Here is a 19,237-nt window from a genome sequence, read left to right as displayed (position 1 = left end):
GTAAAGCGTATTCGATTTATAATTCTTATGTTCTTAGAATTATAAATCAATGATCACAAATTATCAAAGTCATATATATCAGAATATGTCCTCCATCTGATATTTTGTCGCCATAACACCGAGAGGGACGACGTTACGACGTTACGTCAAGTTAAGCCCCAATTTCACCAACGTCTGTTAGTGTCAACAGCTTGTTAAAATGTCATGTCTTCTCTTTGATCAGGGCGAGCGAAGCAAATCCTAGTATATACCAAAATCACTTTTGTGGTACACTTTACGGAAAAACCATCACGCCTATTGATTTGCGCTTTAAAATCTACACATTATAAATAAAAATTACTTGCTATAATTTTTATTTATATGCAGACGCAGAAAAACGACGCGAGCCCTCACAAACATCGGCTTTTAGCTAGTTTATTAGAAAAACGCAAGAGGTAACGTGATACTAATTCGAGCGTTAAATTTAACAGTCGTTGGTGAAATTGGGACTTAACAAATATTGCTGTATATTTCGCAACATTTGAGCACTACAGCTGGTCTGCTTCAAATTAACCGATCGTCTTGAACTTACTCGGCATGAAAAGTAGTAAGTATTTTATTATTCTTAATAGAAGAGAATATAATTATTTATTCCAGTCTTCGTATAACAATATCATAGAATGGCCTTCGATGGTCCATATTGCAAATGCCATACAAACTTAACTATCATAATACACTTATTGTCTGCGACGCGAGACGCGATGTGTACTTACCAAAATCATGATTGCCGAATACTGCACAGTGTGTTCCGATTTCATTTAACACGGGCACCATTTGCTCGCCCTTTGTAAATGTGCTAACTGCAATAGATAAAAATAAATTTAATACGTAGATAAATTTTCAAATGATAGACTGTCACAACTAATTAATGTTATTAACAATCACCCCCTAACACTAAATGATAGTTTTTGCGTCATGTATTCCTTTAAGACAAAAAGTAGGTATACTTTACCGATTAAAGGAAAAAATAAGCGTCTTTCACTTTGTATTGGTAAAAATGCGGGTATATTTTAAGAACTTGACGCCTGTCATAAGCCATTTCAAATTGGTCTCCGTGCGACCCTTATAGCATGAAAAAAAAAAAAACTCACGCATGCTCGGTGAAAACACGTCACCGCTGAATAGCACCAGAGGATTCAAGTGTTGTAACGATTTGACGGCTGTGCTAAACCGTAGCGCACCACCCACCGGCTCTGCACCTAAAACATACAGTTAAACAGATTAATTGGTTTGATAAGCGAAACTAGAAGTTGATGCTGTTAACACTATCTTGAAGGCTTTCGATAAGAAGGTTGACTAAGAATCAAGATATGGTTATAAATAAACTGCGTGGCCACGGTGTATGTAGTTCGCTTCTTAAATGGTGTCTATCATAATATCTACCTTCGTAAGCCAAAAGCTTTTTCTTCACTATAATTTTATTTTTTTTGAGTAATATAGGGCAATAACTAATAACCACTACATTGGATGATGTCACGACGATACTAAATGGTATACGCGAACGATTTGTGTGAATCACGTATGCACGTAGCGATCCACCGTAGCAGTAATTCCGCTCCGACCAACTGAACGGAACAACTAGAAACTAAACAACTATTTTTCTTCCGAACGGATCAACTATTTAGTTAGTCGGTTAGGAAACTAAATGATCAACTAGTTTTGTTCCGAACGGCTCAACTTTTTGATATACATTGATTTGCTGGTGTTGTGACTGGCCACTTCAAAATATTTATTGATGATACAGTTAATACCAGACCATTAATTTATGTTTTAATGCCTGACAAAAACAAAAGACATACGTCGCCTTTTTCGAATTGTTTAAAACAAAATTACCATATTTAACGATTGAGAGATTGCACTGCCATTTTGAAATAGCTTCAATTAAGGCTCTCACTGCAGTATTTCCAAATGTTTCAATAAAATGGTGCTATTCTTACTGATATCGGAATATGTGGCGTAAAGCAAAAAAATTAAGTCACAAAAATAATCCTAAGAGGCGAATTGTTGGACGTATGTGCCATTCTTCCTTTATTATCAGAAGAATGCATTTTGGACGGATGAAACTATATAAAAGCCCGTCAGCATTATCTGACGGGTCAACGAACACTGCCACTGCCGCCCCCGTTCCCCTCCCGATTGCGCCGACGCCGAGTCCACATGCGACTCAGCAAAACTACGCGACTGTTGCTAGTCGCCCCGCACCTCCCACGCGGGCGAACAAAAATGGGGAGAATGATAGGCGTAAGTCTATGGAGAGCCACAAGGCTACGTAGAGCCGCAAGGCCAAGTCTTCTCGACCTGGCAGGGACAAGAGCAGGGGGTGCGATGAGGAGGGCTTTATACTGGTGGAGAGGAGGAAGAAGAAGCCCGCCGCCCGGAACTATCGCGGCACCGCGCCCTATGTACCTGAGCTGCGTCTGCTAACAGAGGTCTCACATGGTACATATCTCGCCTGCACTGGTCCATAGACGTCGAGGACGTCGTGAACTACATCAGTAAGAAGACATACCTCAACTTGAGGGTCGAACGTCTGCAGTCTCGCCACAAGTCAACTTCAGTTCCTTTGTGGTGAGAGTACCGACGCATCTTCTGTTGACCTTTGAAGCGGAGGAATTGTGGCCGACTGATGTGGTCTACCGAAGATTCCGGGGGAGACTCCGGAATGAGGCGCGCGTCACGTCGTTAAGGTATATATTGTATGGGTCTATGTAGCCTGACATAACTAAATAAATAAAATAAATAAAAAATATTTATTTTATTTATTTAGTTATGTCAGGCTACATAGCACACTTTTTCACTATTTTGTATATGCTGGGATTCACCTTCGGCCAATCTGATTATACTCTAAAGCCGCTGTTTCCTCTAACGGTGCAGGTGGGATGTAACAATATGACTCTTACCGCTGCTTCCGGCAGTTCATAATTGATTGACTACTACTGCTCAATACCTTTGAATGAGTGGTATTACTATACAAAAAATTACTTAGTTTGATTGATTCTAAGTGTGTGGGAAATATTAGCTTGTTGCCCGTGTAGGTTTCCTATGTTATAGTCTATGTGGGAAAACTGTTTCCGTAGAAAGCATGTATAATTTCTATTTGTTTCATTAGCACTATTCTTCGTTTCAGAAACAACTTCGCGATTCGGAAAATGAGTTCCAGCTGTTACAGATACTTTGTTTATCGGAAGAAGAAGACCTTGATGATGAAGCAGTTGACTCTTTTGCCACCAGTAGTTACAATGTCGATTTAGACAAGCGTTTGGATGAGATTCAAGGTATTTCTGCTAAATAATTACATTCTTTATTGGTGGGAGAATCAGATTTGTCTCTTATCCAAGATGAAACTCAACCAACGTCTTCTTTCTCTAGGGTAAATTCAATAAATTACAAGATAAAACAAGAGATTGGTCCATGGCAACTGATAATATTACTTGGCCTATTTTTGAGAAGGTAAAGGAAGGAAAATGTTGGTAAAAAACTTAATTAACAGAAGTCAACCACTGGATTATTTTCTTGACTTTTTTCCTGATGAGTTACTGAAGATTATTGTTGAAAATAAAAATATCTATGCAACACACATTTAAAAGCATGGACAGAAGTTAGAAAAAAATAAGTAAAAGCATACTTTGGAGTGATAATACTAATGAGCATAAATCCATTAGCAGATATAAATACTTATTGGTCAACAGATGAGTTTTTCAGAAATCCTGTCATTTGCAAAGTAATGCCCCTAAAAAGATTTTAAAAAATTACACAAAATCTTCATAATATATCAAATATTTCAACAGAGGCTCAACGAAACTAACCAGATTACGATAAATTGGGTAAAATTAGACGTGCCATTTCAATCCTAAGTAAAGTTGAGTTCAATCCTAAGGAGTTGAGAGTAGAAAGCCTACAAAAAACGAGGATGCTGGGACTAACGAGCACACCCCAATCCACTCCAAGCTCCGAACCCTCTAGTGAAAGGACCCCACACACAGGCATAACAACAAAGGGTCCGATTCTCCTCTAGCCCTTACCTCTATCTGACAGTCTTTCTTTCTTTAAAGTTTTTCAAGACAATGTTCAAGTGTCAGAATTTAATTCAATAGACGAAATTATAATCAGGTTCAAGGGTCGTAGCCACATGAAACAGTATATGCCCAAAAAACTAATAAAACGTGGCTACAAGTATTGGGCATGAGCAGATTATCGTACAGGGTATTTGTATGAATATCAGTTTAATACTGGTAGGTTGTACTGGTACTGAGGAGAATTTAGGGGCCAGAGTCATAATAGATTTGTGTGAATCTTTGCCAATACAAAAACATTAGTGGCTTTCGATAATTTGTTCACCAGTCTGCCACTTATGGAACTTTTACATGAAAGAGGCATTTACTGTGTAGGAACACTAAGAATGAACCGTAAGGGTTTACCAGATTTGATAACAGGAAAAAATCTAACCCGTGAAGAAAAGAAAGAAACAGCTTTGAGACCTGGTGAGTTTGTGTACCGGTATAATACACCTATAGGAGTATTGAAATGGAAAGACACTCAAGATGTTTTTCTTGGAACTATTGCGTTTGATTGTCGAGCAGTTGAATTGATTGAGAAAAAACAGAAAGATGGTAGCAAGAAGATAATGTATTAGCCACTTTCGATTAAAAAATATACAGAGTTCATGGGTGGTGTTGATCATTTCGATCACTTTCGAGCATCATACCCGTTAGGACGCAAGTCGCAGAAGAATTGGCATATACTGTTTTGGTTCTTGTTGGAGGCAGCCGTCATCAATTCTTATATTGTTTATATGATATTTGGAAAGGAAAAACACCCCTAAAGAATTCCGGCTGCGATTGGGCAGAGGACTAATCAACAATTTCTCATCAAGAAAAATCCTCGCGCCCGTGTTGAAAAACAAAAAAGGAGGTACCATTTCAGTACTGGAAGAGATTCGAAAATCGGACGTAGGTTCCCACATGCCAGAATTGACCAAATTTAGAAGATGCAGATTTTGCAGTACACGTGAAAAGGAGCAACGCAGCAAATACATGTGTAAAGTTTGCAAGGTATCTTTATGTGCTGCCCCTTGTTTTGAAATGTTTCACAAATAAAATAAAATAGATATTATCTTTCAATTTAGTGTTTTTATTTACTTCAGTTATCTCTGTCTACATTTATTAAGTCTGACCAACTGTTCCTGATCTGTATAGTATGTATGTATGAAATATATTTCCCACAAGTTAGGAAATAATTTCCCAGGAATCACCAAAGGTTACAATGTAATCGGCCAACAGGAATTATTTTCCCACATGGCTTTCTGAAAAACTGAAAACACTTATAAAAAACTAATATGAAATCCTAGATCTGAATTTCCCACTAATTACATACTAGCTTTGAAACTTTTGCAAACATCCACAGTTTAGCCATGCCCTATTAAGGCCTAAACATTTGATAAAAAACACTAGTCCTCGATGTGTAGCGTAAACGACGGACTTGTGGAGCAATGCAAGCCAAAGAAATAATTATATAACGCTGACATTACATTTTCTAAGTTCTTTCCTTGATTTTGAAAGTGTGACTCTGGCTACTCAAATTATAGAAGGAAAAAAGACAGGATAAAAAATTAAAGAACATAATATACTTACAAGAGTTACTAATTGAATACCAACTTGAAGATAAGGAAACGGTCATGGTAACTGGTTCGAATGTTAAAAGAGCAGTGTCATCAGATAATATGGACTCACATTTGAGGAGCTGGGGAACAAAAGCGGACTTGTCCACTGTACTCGAATTTTTTATTTTTATTTTTTTGCACTCTTTAAGCTCATATCTATCGAACCCCGGAGTATTGTGTATCAAAAGCGGTCCGATCTTAGAGAAAAAAATTGTTAAAAATGATGATTTCGTTCAAAAGCGGACTTGTCCTGTTAGAAATTTATTAAAATTCTAAGGGATTTTTTCTCCAATCAAAACCGGACAAAAACGTAAGGAGAATTGCCGTTAGTACGAAAAATGTCAAACAAAACCGGACAAGTCTAAAAAAAATCATTGTTTTTTTGTTATGATATCCCTAAATCAGTTGTGGCAACACTGCTAAATTAAAAAAAAGATAATCAGCTGTGTGACGGTCATTGCTTTCGTAATTTTGAGAAGAATTTTCCTAGAAAACCGACAAAATTATGGACGGAATCGAAGAAATAGTGGCCAATATAAATGACGGCTCACGTAAACGAAAAAAAACAGGACGGCAAGCGCAAAACAACAGGGAATCGAAGTGAGTGTAAAATTATACCTACCGGTGCGTGTTTTTTATTATTCTAACCTATGATGAATTTAAAATTGCTATTATTTTGTTTTAGGTACGCAGATAAAGACCCCCTTGCTTTGAATTTCGTGTCTGCGTGTGAACATAACAAGGGAAAATTTAAGTGCCAGACTTTGACATTAAACGAAATTGTTTACAACCGCAAACTACTATATGAAAAAATTGGCAAAAAATTACAGGATATTTACTTGTCACGGCTCATATCACCATGCCCCATAGAAAGAGAAAGATCGAGAGAGGAATCTCGCAAACCGCAGAGGAATAAGTACTTTGTGACATACTTTCTCTTCCGTGATTCAAAAAGGTTAGTAAAAGTATGCAAATCTTTTTTTTTGGCTGCTCTTGGGCTCAGTAAGCACAGGGTAAACTTAATTGCGAGCAAATTATATGAAGGCAAAACGCCACTTGACGGCAGAGGAGGAGACAGGAAAAGTTTCAAAAGTATTGATAAAAAGGAATCTGTAAGAAAATTTCTCGGTGGTTTGCCAGCAAAGGAGTCACATTACAATCGAAATAAATCAAAAAGAGTGTACCTGTCATACGAGCTAAACGTAAAAAAGTTGTGGGAGTTGTACAATAATTCAGCGACTGATGATTTGAAAGTCTCACAAACGATGTTCCGAAATGTTTTTGAGAACGATTTTAATATTGGGTTTGCGTCACCATCTTCCGACATATGTAGTACCTGCGAACTGCTGAAAAATAGGCAGAAGACTGAAAATAATCCTGAAGAACTTCAATCATTGAAACTTCAACTCCGAGTTCATAAAGCTAGAGCCAAAGCGTTCTTTTTCCTTACCAAAGAAAAACCTGAAAATTCTATGACAATATGTTTTGATCTCCAACAAATTCAATCCCTTCCTAAAACGCCAATCCAGGAATGTTTTTATTTACGACAAGTTGGACTTTATTCTTTCTGCATTACTGATATGCCTACAAAGGAGCCACATTTCTTCATATGGACAGAAAACCAAGCTAAAAAAGGCGCCACCGAAATTGCGTCTGCCCTTTTAACATACCTGATGTTTACTGATTTTTCTGAAGTGGAAGTTTTACGCCTTTTTTCGGACGGGTGTGGAGGTCAAAATAAAAATGCACATGTCGTCCACACTTTGATTTTCTAGTTGAGAAACTACGCCCCTCAAAATGTCGGAAAAATCGTACTAACCTTTCCTGTACGCGGTCACAGCTTCTTGCCGGCGGATCGAGTGTTCGGGAGGGTCGAAAAGGATTTGCGGAAGATGCCTTTCATTTTGGATCCAAAAAAATATCATGAGGTTTACGCAAAGCATGGCAAAGTTCATATTTTAGCTGAAAAATGGAACCTTTACAACGTCAAAAACCTTGAAGACTATTACAAGAAAGTGGAAAGTATTCGTGATGCAAAGAGAATAATAATAGAAAGAAAGTCAACCATCATCCAAACAGAAACTCCTAGTCAATCTCAACAATCAACACGAAGAAGTCAGGGCCGTAGTCGTGGCAGAGCACGTGGCCGAGGCACTGCAAACATACGAAGAGATCCTACTGCACGTTTAAATCGTGAAAAATCCTCTTACTTCTTTTAACGTTTTTGGAATGGGAAATTTCTTTATGGCCTCTAATTTAGTTTGGTTTGGCTTTAACCCATCTTTATTTAATATATGTCCTAAAAATTCAATTTCTTCTGCCATAAATACACATTTATTTTTATTTAATTTTAAATTGGCTCTACGCAAGGCTTCGAAAACTTGCTGTAGACGATTAATATGTTCTTGTTTTGTTTTTGCATATATAATTATGTCATCTAAATAAACTAAACATATACCACGCGCTATCTCGGTTTTTAGTATGTTATTCATCATACGTTGAAATGTCGCGGGAGCGTTCTTTAAACCAAATGGCATTCTAAGAAATTCATAATGACCGTTAGGGGTACTAAATGCAGTTTTTTCTATACAATCATCACCCATAAGAATTTGGTGGTATCCAGATGTTAAATCTAACGTACTAAAATATTCATTACCTTGTAATTTTGAAAATAACTCTTCAATATTTGGCAGTGGGAATTTATCTGATTTTGTAATTTCATTTAACCGTATATAGTCTATAACCATTCTATATTTTTTAATTCCTGACTGATCCATCTTTTTCGGTACTATATGAACTGGAGAAGACCACGGGGACTCCGAGGGTCTAATTATTTTTTCTTTTAATAATTTATCTATTTGTTTATTTACCTCCTCTTGTTGTATTTGGGGTAACCTGAAGGGTCTCTGATAAATGGGCTCATCATTAATTAAATTTATTTTATGTTTAATAGTGGTAGTCGCGCTATTTGTCACGTCTTCTGTAAAAAGGTCCTGATATGTTTCGCAAAGGTCTTTTACATTTAATAAAGCTTCATCTTCGTTAGTCATGTGGTAAATTAATATTTCTTGGTCGGGCAAAATTAATTTTCTTTCTTTTAAATCTATTTTCGCACTAATTTGTTCTATCATGTCCGTTCCCATTAATATATCATATTTTTTACTGAAGTTAAATATATAAAATTTCATTGGATCTGAACCCTGTCCAAAATATTTGTTCCAATAGGGTGTTTCTATCAATCCATTGTGGTGTGTTATGCCGTGTGACGTTCGTACTGAGAACTTCTCGGGCCTAAAGTACTCTGGAAAATATTGAGATGCTTTTTGCGTTATAAACGATCTTTGGCTACCGGTGTCGACTAAAATTTTTAATTTGGGGCTATCTATCTCAAAATACGGTAAATACGATTTTACAAAGTTAAATTCTATGATTCTTTTTCTGGGTCTTGAGGATTTTGAAAATTTTGCATGTTTTCCTCTGATTCTAAAAATTGGTCATGACAGTATTCGTCATATTCATGGGGGTATTCAAAATATGGATCCTGATTCGATTCAGTATCCTCTGGATGGTGGAATACTTCCTCCGCTACCATGTTTCTACCTAGGGGAATTTGTCCGGGTCGAATATTCGCGGTACGCATTGACACGTCCTCTGTTGTATTCATGTTACGTCTTTGTACATTTCTAGCCTGGTTATTGTTCCTAAAATATTCATGTTGAGGTTTGGAAAACACATTATTTGGGTTAGCCTGCCACGGGCGTTGATTATTAAATTGATTCGATGGTCTGGGCAAATGCTGATTTAACGATCTAGGCGTCGGCGGGTAGGTATGTTTCGAGTGTTGTGGGTAATTAGGTGTGTAAGTTGGCCTAATCGGGTTAATAATCTTTGGGGTCGGTAAAATATTCGAAAACTTCTGTTTGATATTATCAAATCTACCTTCGGCTTCTAATTGTAAAATCTTTGATATTGTTTCATTAAAACCACAGTTTGATACGTAAATTTGATCATGATATGGCAAACTATTTCTTAAAACATTCTGAGCAACATTAATGTATGGTTGCATTATTGCTTCTATCACTACCTCATTATCATAATGGTCTCCTAATTTACTTTTTATGAAAAATAATTTCTGCTTGATTTCGAAAATAAAGTCCTTAAAATTACCTTTTCTTTTTAAATTTGTTAACTCTATTAATAACGTATTAAATTCTCTATTATCACCACATTCATTCTTCAAAGTTTTTTCAATATTACTCCAACTAAAGGAGTGATTAACCATAGATAATATTAGGGATGCTCTACCCTCTATTTTACCCAGGAGCAACATCACGTTCTCCGGTTTATCGCCAACATGGTCAATCCATTTCTTGGCCGTGTTCAAAAATATATACAGAGTGGATGCGTCGCCGTCGTAAGCGGGGACGAAGTTTAACAACGTTTTTGGATCCATTTTTAGATAACTAAATGGGATCTATAAAAATAGTTGGACAAAATCTATTTGTCGAACTTGAAATACTCTACGCTTATAGAAGGAGAGTGGATTCACACTATACCTCCTAACCTAGTTTACACAGTTAAAGGATGTTAGTACAAATTTGGAATTAGTAGCAAGGATAATACTTTTACTCACAATGGCAGCAAGCACAGCAACCTCGCCGTTTGCATGTTCTTCGTATTTGACAAATTTGTTTGTTTGTGGTACCTCAGCACAAGGTCTTAAAAGACTCCGTATACTTTACGTCGCTGGGCCCCACGTTGGGCGCCAGTCAAAATACTTGAAACTTATAGTTTCTAAAAAAAAAACTTTATTAAAACAAATACAAAGGATTACAGCAATTACAAGGTTATATATTGAACTAAAGTCTTAACTAAGTTGAAGCTACAGTATGAATCCCCGTGAATCGTACGTCGTCTCACACCTGGCCCTGGATGTGGGCCTGGGTGGGGAAACATGACCAGGGGCTAAGCCCCTCTACATGTGGAGGTCCTATATTGTTAATACGCACCCGGTATGAGTACCGGGATGCGCAGAAATATTAACTGTTTTTTTTGGGTAAAGAAAACCCCGCGGTAACGCGGGGAAAACCCGGGGGCCTGGGACGACCAGGAGATGTCCTGTGGCCGGAAAAGCCGAGCTCGGCCGGGACAGGTAGGGTCCCGGCGGCGCACGAGGGTCCCCGCCCGGGGGCGGAGATAGCGTGTATGAGACCACTCCCACGCGCGCCGTCTCTCCACTACTCTGTGGGCCAGACCGAGTTGGGAAAGGGAAAAGCGGGAGAAAATAGTTCCCGAGGCCCTGGCTTGTGATGCCGGGGGGGAAAGGACACCGAGGGGTCGGCGGCAGTGGCAATAGGGCTGCCACTCGCCAGGCCCCTGGTGTCACGTTGAAAAGGGGGCCGCGTCGGGGTTAGCCCGGCGCTGAATCCCCGTTCTGCCGCTTGTTGGCCTTTATATAGCAGGTGGCGCGGTAGTGGTGGTTTCCATGAAGTAGCATTTCAATGGTCCTTTGTTCTTGCTTCCAACAATAATGTTTACTCTGGCTTATTGTTTATCAGCAGCGCTCGGTTTACCGTCCAAGGTGTCATCATCGACGTTTCCGGATGGTCTTCATATACTTTAGTATTTGGATTAATATTTGTGTTAATTTCCTTTTTAAAACTAACTGTGAGGTTCCGGGTGGCGTTACTTTTTATAACTGAGCTGTAATAGTGAATGTCAATGCAAAGCAAAAACCAGGAATGTTAATTGACATCGATGGTTTCAGCTATGGAATGTAGTCACTAATTTCAGATTCTGAACCATAGCTTAAATTTTTTAAAACAAATCAAGTTTTAGAAATATGTACAGGCAAAGCATTTGTTAACCTAGTAATAAGTTGCTTCAATATTTCACTTAAAAGAGTCTAAAATGAAAGAAATGTAGACTTTCAAACTTTAAAAACAGTTTTTCTCTTAATTCTACTTTTTTGACATTCCTTGTTTTTCCCGTGTGGTCTTCAAACACTTTCTACCATTTTATACACAAAAAAGTATGCCGCTCTTTGTCGTACTTACATCGCACGAATACTCTTTCTCTCTCTAATGAGAGAGCCTATTGCATTGTCTTGGGCCCGGTCACTACTCCACTGGTCAGTACTCAGTATTCACTTGCTTGTGTTGTGAAATACATGTGTTTGAAATCTGTGACTGTATGAGCGTAATTTGGAATTATTGACAATAATTTGTTGTTTTATGAGTTTGATCACCGTTGGAACATCATACAAGGTAAGAATATTGTTGTATCATAATTAATTCATATTAATCTATATACAACTAGCTATTTGACCGAGCTTTGCTCGGTATTCGATAAAACACGAATAAAATGACATTTTTTAAAAATGATTCCTAGCTAGATCGATTTTTCGCCCCCGAAACCCCCTATATACTAAATTTCATGAAAATTGTTGGAGCCGATTCCGAGATTCCAATTATATATATACAAGAATTGCTCGTTTAAAGATATAAGATATGTAGGAGTACATAATATTCTAAAGCACCGATTTTGTTTCATGGCAAAAGCTTCGTTCGAAAACCTTTTCAAAACTATAATTTAAGTAAGTAATGTTTTGTTGTTGAGATACAGCCTGGAGAGAGACAGACAGAAATCCAGACAGATGTCCAAATTTAGTTTATGCAAATAATGGAATTTTTTGACTATTGACTATCGCAGTCTCAGTAATAAGGTCCCATTTTTATCCTTTTGGTACGTAACCGTAAAAAAATCCATTGTTTGGCCTAAACAAAACAACAAATTAATGTTACAACAAAAAGAGCAGGTAGTCATTGTCTTCACAACCAGATGTTGATTTGGTTCTCCGTTTCTCCGAATTCATAGCTGCAGGGGATTGATATGTCTTTCAAGCTTTATGTTTGACCATTAATGTAGTATCGAGACGTTGACGTAGCTTGATAACTCCCGACACCGCACATTTAATATTTTTTTTGCCCCCTGCCCAGCGCCCGCAACCTCCGCGGCGTAGTCAAGAAAGTCATATTATGATGAATATAGTCGATTGAACATAGAATATGTCGATTAAATCCTTATGTTTGTTTTAGTTTCAATGGAGCGGCCGAAAGACCAACGCGTATGGCGACATTATCACGAGCTTACCAACAAATCGGTTAGATGTAAATTCTGCGACAAGTCATACCGATACAGTAACATTGCCAAAATGACTCAACATCTTGTTGCCTGTTTGAAGAGTCCACCAGTTGTGAAAACTCAAATGAAGATATTGCTAATGGATAAGTGTAGCAAGACGGGCACGTCTGGTAACTTTCAAGCAGTACAAGAAGGTAGTAGTGCTAGTAATATTAGTACTGAATCGCAGCCTCCCACACCAGGCCCGAGTACGAGTATCTTACAAGAAAATGATAGGTCCAACTTGAATGAGAGCGACCTTGCTGTGGAATTTTCTAAAGCACTTTTTGTAACAGCCACTCCATTATCTATGGTCGAGCACCCACTCTGGGTTAATTTTTTTGAGAAATTGCAATTTAAGATGCCATCTCGGAAAGCACTGGCTACCAAATATTTAGATAAAATTTATAATGAGATGCGAACGGAGTTAAGTGAAGAGTTGCAATCAGCAAATTATCTACATCTCTAGTGCGACGGTTGGAGTAATTTACGCATGGAAGGTATCATAAATTTCGTAATATCAAAGCCTCAACCAGTTTTCATCAAGAGTTTGAATACTGAAGCTAATCGACATACCAGTCAATATATCGCTGGTGAAATTGAAAATGTTATGAAAACATATGGTACAAATAAATTTGTAGTTATCATAGGTGATAATGCCAAAAATATGCAAAAAGCTTTTGATATTATTAAAAACAAATATCCATTTATTACTTCTCTGGGTTGTTGTGCGCATATTTTAAATTTATTAAGCCAAGACTGTGCAAAATCTGAAAATATTAAACAATTCATAGAAGAGGCAGTAAATATCATAAAAATTATTAAAAAAAGTCAAATACTTAGCGCGCAGCTTACAAAAATTATAAAGGTTAAGGGGTATGGAGAAAAACTTAAACTACCTGCTAAAACACGCTGGGGAAGTATAGTAACAGCTATGAAGAGTTTAAAAAATAATAAAGCTGCTTTACAGACTTTAGCAGTAGACGAAACTGTAACCCTCCCCCGAGATTTAAAAAATATATTGTTAAATGAAGACTTTTGGAATAAAATTGAAGAAACCATAAAAATAATTGAACCCATAACAGAATATATATTTCTGCTTGAAGGAAATGATTATTGCATAAGCAAAGTTTTCATGACATTTAAAAATATTAAATCAAAACTTCAATTTGTACTTCCCTCCATTACAATGTTAAATGAAGAAGAGAAGCGTGACATTTTAATATCGGTAGATTTAAGGGCAAGTATGTGTATAAAACCTATACACATGGCAGCGTACATGCTTGATCCTAGAGAACAAGGTTTGGAACTAAGCCAAGAGCAAGAACTTGAAGCCATGGAGTTTATATATAATGAAGGACAAAGGCTTAATTTAGATATAACACCAGATCTTGCCAATTACAAAGCCAAAGAGTGTTTCTGGGGCAAACAATTTGTGTGGCGGTCTCTAGGAGACATTGAGCCGGTCACCTGGTGGAAAGGAATATGCAGTTCGACACAATTAAGCAAAGTGGCTTTAAGAGTACTTACGGCACCATGTACGTCTGCAGCAACAGAACGTACATTTAGTACCCAAGCAAATATACATAATATAAGACGTAATCGTCTTACTTCGGAACGAGATGCTAAAATAACATTTCTTGCATACAACTGGAACATATTGCACAGAAAGGTGGTGAGTGAAATGACGACAGATGAGCCGATGAGCGAAGAAACTCTTCATGGAAGTTCGCCTGTTGAAATAACAGAAACCGAAGAGGACGCAACGTCTCTAACTGAAGCGACAACATCAAGTTTTGTAGAATTCATTAGTTGTGGACAATCTTCAAGTACCGATTCTGCATCTTCATAAAATTATTTTATTTTACCTCGATTTTCACAATTTAAAGTATCATTTAATTCTAATATAAACACAATATGAATCACGTTTATTTGGTTTAATTTATTTACCTCCTTAATGGCAAACAAGATACAGCTAAAAATATTAGGTATAATACTAGGTTTACTGAAATATTAAAAAAAAAAGGTTTACTGAAATATAACATGTTTTTTTTTTCAATCTTTAAAAATCATTTTTAGGGTTCCGTACCAGAAAGGTAAAAACGGAACCCTATTACTGAGACTTCGATATCTGTCCGTTTGTCTGTCTGTCTCCAGGCTGTATCTCAAGAACCGCTATAACTAGGCGTCTTCTAAAATTTTCACAGATTGTGTATATCTGTTGCCGCTATAACTAGAAATACTAAAAATGAACCAAAGTTAATATTTTAGGGGGGCTCCTATACAAGGAATGTGATTTTTTTGGTCTTGTTTGCTCGTAATCAATAATGGTAACAGCTAGACACTTGAAATTTTCACAAAATCCTTAATTATATTTGTACTTTAATAATTAATAATAAAATTAAAATAAAGTAAATATTTAAGGGGGGCTCCCATACAAAAAACACAATTTTTTGTCTACTTAAGCTTTATACCAGTACGGAACCCTTCGTACGCGAGTCCAACTCCCACTTGGCTGATTATTTTTTGACGTTTGAATACAAAATATAAGTTTGAGAGTAAAAACCCGCTCTTTTGGTTTTTATTCGGGTTTAAATCCATTTTCACCCAAAAATCCCGGTTTAAACCCGTTTCCACCCATCGGGTATAAACCCGTTGCCCATCTCTATTCACGATCGTATAGATAGCTTACATGTACCTTTCAAATATCCCAGACACAAGATCACTAAAACGTTTTATATAACTCCGTACAAAACAAACCTTGGGCTATGTTCTCCAATGTCTAAAATTCTGAACGAATATAACAAAATAAATAGTGAAATTGCAGATCTCGATGTTTATCATGATAATCATAATGTTTATACCAAAAAATTAATAGATTATTTTATGTACGGTAAGTTATTTTAAGGAATCATAATTTTAAGTTAAATGTAAAACACTTCTTTATGCAAATGATATGTACACCGTTGTTGTTATGTGCATTAGACGTAATACTGTATGTGATTTTAGTTTTAAGGTGATAATGTACATGATGTGGTAGTACTTATTAAATAAATAAAAACATAAAATAAAAAATACAAGAAATACCATAACTTGTGAAATTATTTCTTTGAGTTTATTATTGTTTTTTCAGGTCATCCCGTGATTCGTATTTGAATACTGCTGTGGGCTATGTTCAAGTATGCAGTACAGCAAATTTATGTTCGGTAGAAGCAAAAATAGTGCCTGAACATAGTGACAGATAAAATGTATACAGTAGTATGTCAGATAAATTAACAAAATTATGTTATTTTAGAATGAGTATGTCAGAACTGTGCAGCTCCTGAAGATAAATCACATTTATTTTTGACCATTTAAGTGGCATTGGGGGGAGAAAATCATATTTCATGTACATACATAAACATATATGTATGTACATGAAATATGATTACATAAACACACATATACATATACATGTGTTACGCAGTACGCTCAAAGACCGAAAACGCTCAGTGAGCGGAAAAATAGCTCACAATACGCTGTGGTCAAAGTGAAGCAGCCACGACGCGAAATTCGCATTGTGGCTTTAATGAAAACGGCCACGACGCGTTCTGGCAATACAATAAAATACCACGACGCGAAATTCGTGTTGTGGCTCCAATGAAAACAGCCACGACGCGTTCTGGCAATAATAGATATAATAAATAAATCACTATATAACGTGTTTATCATTATTATTAATTATAAAATATCCATAGTTCCATAATTCCATCCGTACTAATATAAAATATGTCTGACGCAACGTAGTTGTGGGCATCAACTAGTAGTATTATATTTAAATGATATAAATAAAAATAAAACTGTACTTTTATTATTAATTGAGATGAGACTACTTTATACTAAAAAAAAAACATAATATGAAGTAACAAATCACTGAACTGAACACTAAATAAAATGATTAATAACCAGATGACGCCCGCAACTCCGCCCGCCCCGCCCCAAAAGGAGTATGGGCATGGATGGTATCTCTTCAATTGAAATTGTGCCATTAAGTTAATACATTGAAAATTCCTGTTTTTATTTTAGTTTGAATTTGTAATTATTAATACAGTTTAAACTCTCCGGAATAAAAATGATCAAGAATCAATATTCTTAATCGATTTTTTATATTCTAACTGAAAATGGCTGAAAGTAATACGAAAAGTGTTGCCATTTTTTAATTTTAAATCGATAACCAATCGACTTTAAACATATTGTTATAATATTTTCTACGTCTAAAGATAATTTTTATTCTAAACCGTATTGTATATGTCGTAGGATAATTTGATACTTCGAATCTTTGCGAAAATCCTAGGGGTTTTGCGAAAACGCGAATAATTAGACATAGGCGAAAAATTATCAAATCTTACTGGACAAAGTCAGGATTTTTGCGAAAATATTCGTTACTATAGCAATATTGCGAAACGAAACGCTGACTGTTATGAAATAAGAACGCTAGTTGGTCGGTCAGCGCGTTCAATAAGAGATCGTCTCTGATTGGTTGACGTCTTAAATGTCAATCATTTGTTGCCGCACGTTATTTGTTTACGTTTGTGTCTGAGTTAAATTGCAGAAGTGTTTTGTTTTTTATCGTAAATAGTGTACCTACTTGGACTTAAATAAAGTGGTAAATAAAAGTGCTACACGGATGTACATAGTGTCATATATCATAAAAGTCTTAGTCAACCACTCAACAACAACATTGCTTTCGAGATTGGTTTAGCGGTGTTTTGTTTGTCATTGTGTTAAAAGTGGACTATAAAATTGGACTTGAACTAAGAAACGGTGTGAATAGGAGGTTTGGTTTTCATATAATTATGACAGATTCGACAGAGAATGATATTCAACCTTCAGCAGAATCGGAGAATTTGGAGGTTATCTCCGATAAAGACAAATTTTACATAGAGTTAAGAAAGTTTTACGATAATAGAGTTGACGGTACAACTAAACCAGAATGGACTAAAGAACGCGTAAATGCTGTAATAAATTCAATTGAACAATTTAACACTGCGAGTGTACTTAAGCAACCAAAAACACAACAACAGTATAGAAATGCAAAAAAATACGACGTGATGAGTGTAGGTGAAGAAAAACTTCTGATACTGAGAAGAAAGGATCTTAACTCTCCTGTTGTACAAGTACCTTCAACAGATATGTACTATGATATTCTTCTGCAGGCGCACATATCAACTGGGCATGGAGGACGCGACAAACTGATATATAACCTAAAGCAACAATATGTGATACCGGTACCGATTATGATATTGTTCCTCAACTTGTGTAAGATCTGTCTGAATAAAAAAAGTTGCCCAAAAACAGGAATTGTTGTACGCCCCATAATTTCTCAAGACTTTAACAAACGTGGGCAGGTAGATTTAATTGATCTCCAGTCAACTCCTAGCCACAATTACAAATGGATTTTAAACTATCAAGACCACCTCACTAAGTTCTGCTTTCTCAGACCTTTAACCAGTAAAAAAGCAACTGAAGTAGCCATGGCTCTTTTAAAAATATTCTTAGAAGTGGGTGCGCCAATGATTTTACAAAGTGATAATGGCAAGGAATTTACTGCCAGCATAATAAAAGAGCTAATCACATTGTGGCCTGCATGCAAGATAGTGAATGGACGTCCCCGACATCCTCAAAGTCAAGGTTTGTTTACAAGTTTTACACTATCCCGCTTACCGCTATGCATTTTTCTTTCACCCAAAGGTTGCCTGGTAGAGATTGCTACCTTAGCAATAAGGCCGTATGTACTGTCTTTTGTTGTTATCTGTTGTTTTGTATTTTTTTTATGTGCAATAAAGTATTTTTCTCTTTTTTAGGTTCGGTAGAAAGGTGCAATCAGGATGTTGAGAACATGTTGCGTTCCTGGATGTCCGACAATAACTCAACTGAATGGTCACTGGGATGCTATTTCGTTCAGTTCCAGAAAAATTCTTCCCATCATCGCACAATAGGTGTAGGTAGGACGTTCACCATACAAAGCCTTGTTTGGTCACGATCCTGTAATTGGCCTGTCTTCAACTTATTTGCCTAGAGATACATTGTCAAAATTAGAAAATTAAGAAGACTTACAACAGGTTTTAATTAATGAAAATCCTCCTCGCACTGAAGATATTCAAGACGAGCGTAATGCAGGTTGTAGAAATGAATCCAAAGTTGAAAATGCAATCCTTTCCTATGAGCAGCTTTCTAACGAAACCACAAATCAGTATGTTTCCACTGATCAAAAAATGACTATCCGAACACAAACTTCAACAATATCTACCCCTCTTTCATCTATGACACAATATAAAAAAGAAGAAATGATTATCGATCTGAGTAATAAAGCGAACA

At 36.5% G+C, this 19,237-nt stretch overlaps 1 protein-coding gene across 3 annotated transcripts in view; it reads right to left on the bottom strand.

The window, feature by feature from the left end:
• LOC121725930 (snake venom 5'-nucleotidase) overlaps positions 1-19,237 on the bottom strand; it is a 196,135-nt gene that overhangs the window by 132,054 nt on the left and 44,844 nt on the right. For all 3 annotated transcript variants that reach the window (XM_042113140.1, XM_042113132.1, XM_042113123.1), the window contains 2 exons: positions 1,131-1,238; positions 753-839 (listed from right to left, as the gene is read on the bottom strand). In XM_042113140.1, the coding sequence (XP_041969074.1) occupies positions 753-839; positions 1,131-1,238 (195 nt within the window). The remainder of the gene's footprint in view (positions 1-752; positions 840-1,130; positions 1,239-19,237) is intronic.

The sequence above is a fragment of the Aricia agestis genome, chromosome 1 (assembly GCF_905147365.1).
Source record: "Aricia agestis chromosome 1, ilAriAges1.1, whole genome shotgun sequence".
In the NCBI taxonomy this organism is placed as follows: Eukaryota; Metazoa; Arthropoda; class Insecta; order Lepidoptera; family Lycaenidae; genus Aricia; species Aricia agestis.
The sequence above is the reverse complement of the archived record's forward strand: the minus strand, read 5'-3'. Positions and strand labels throughout refer to the sequence as shown.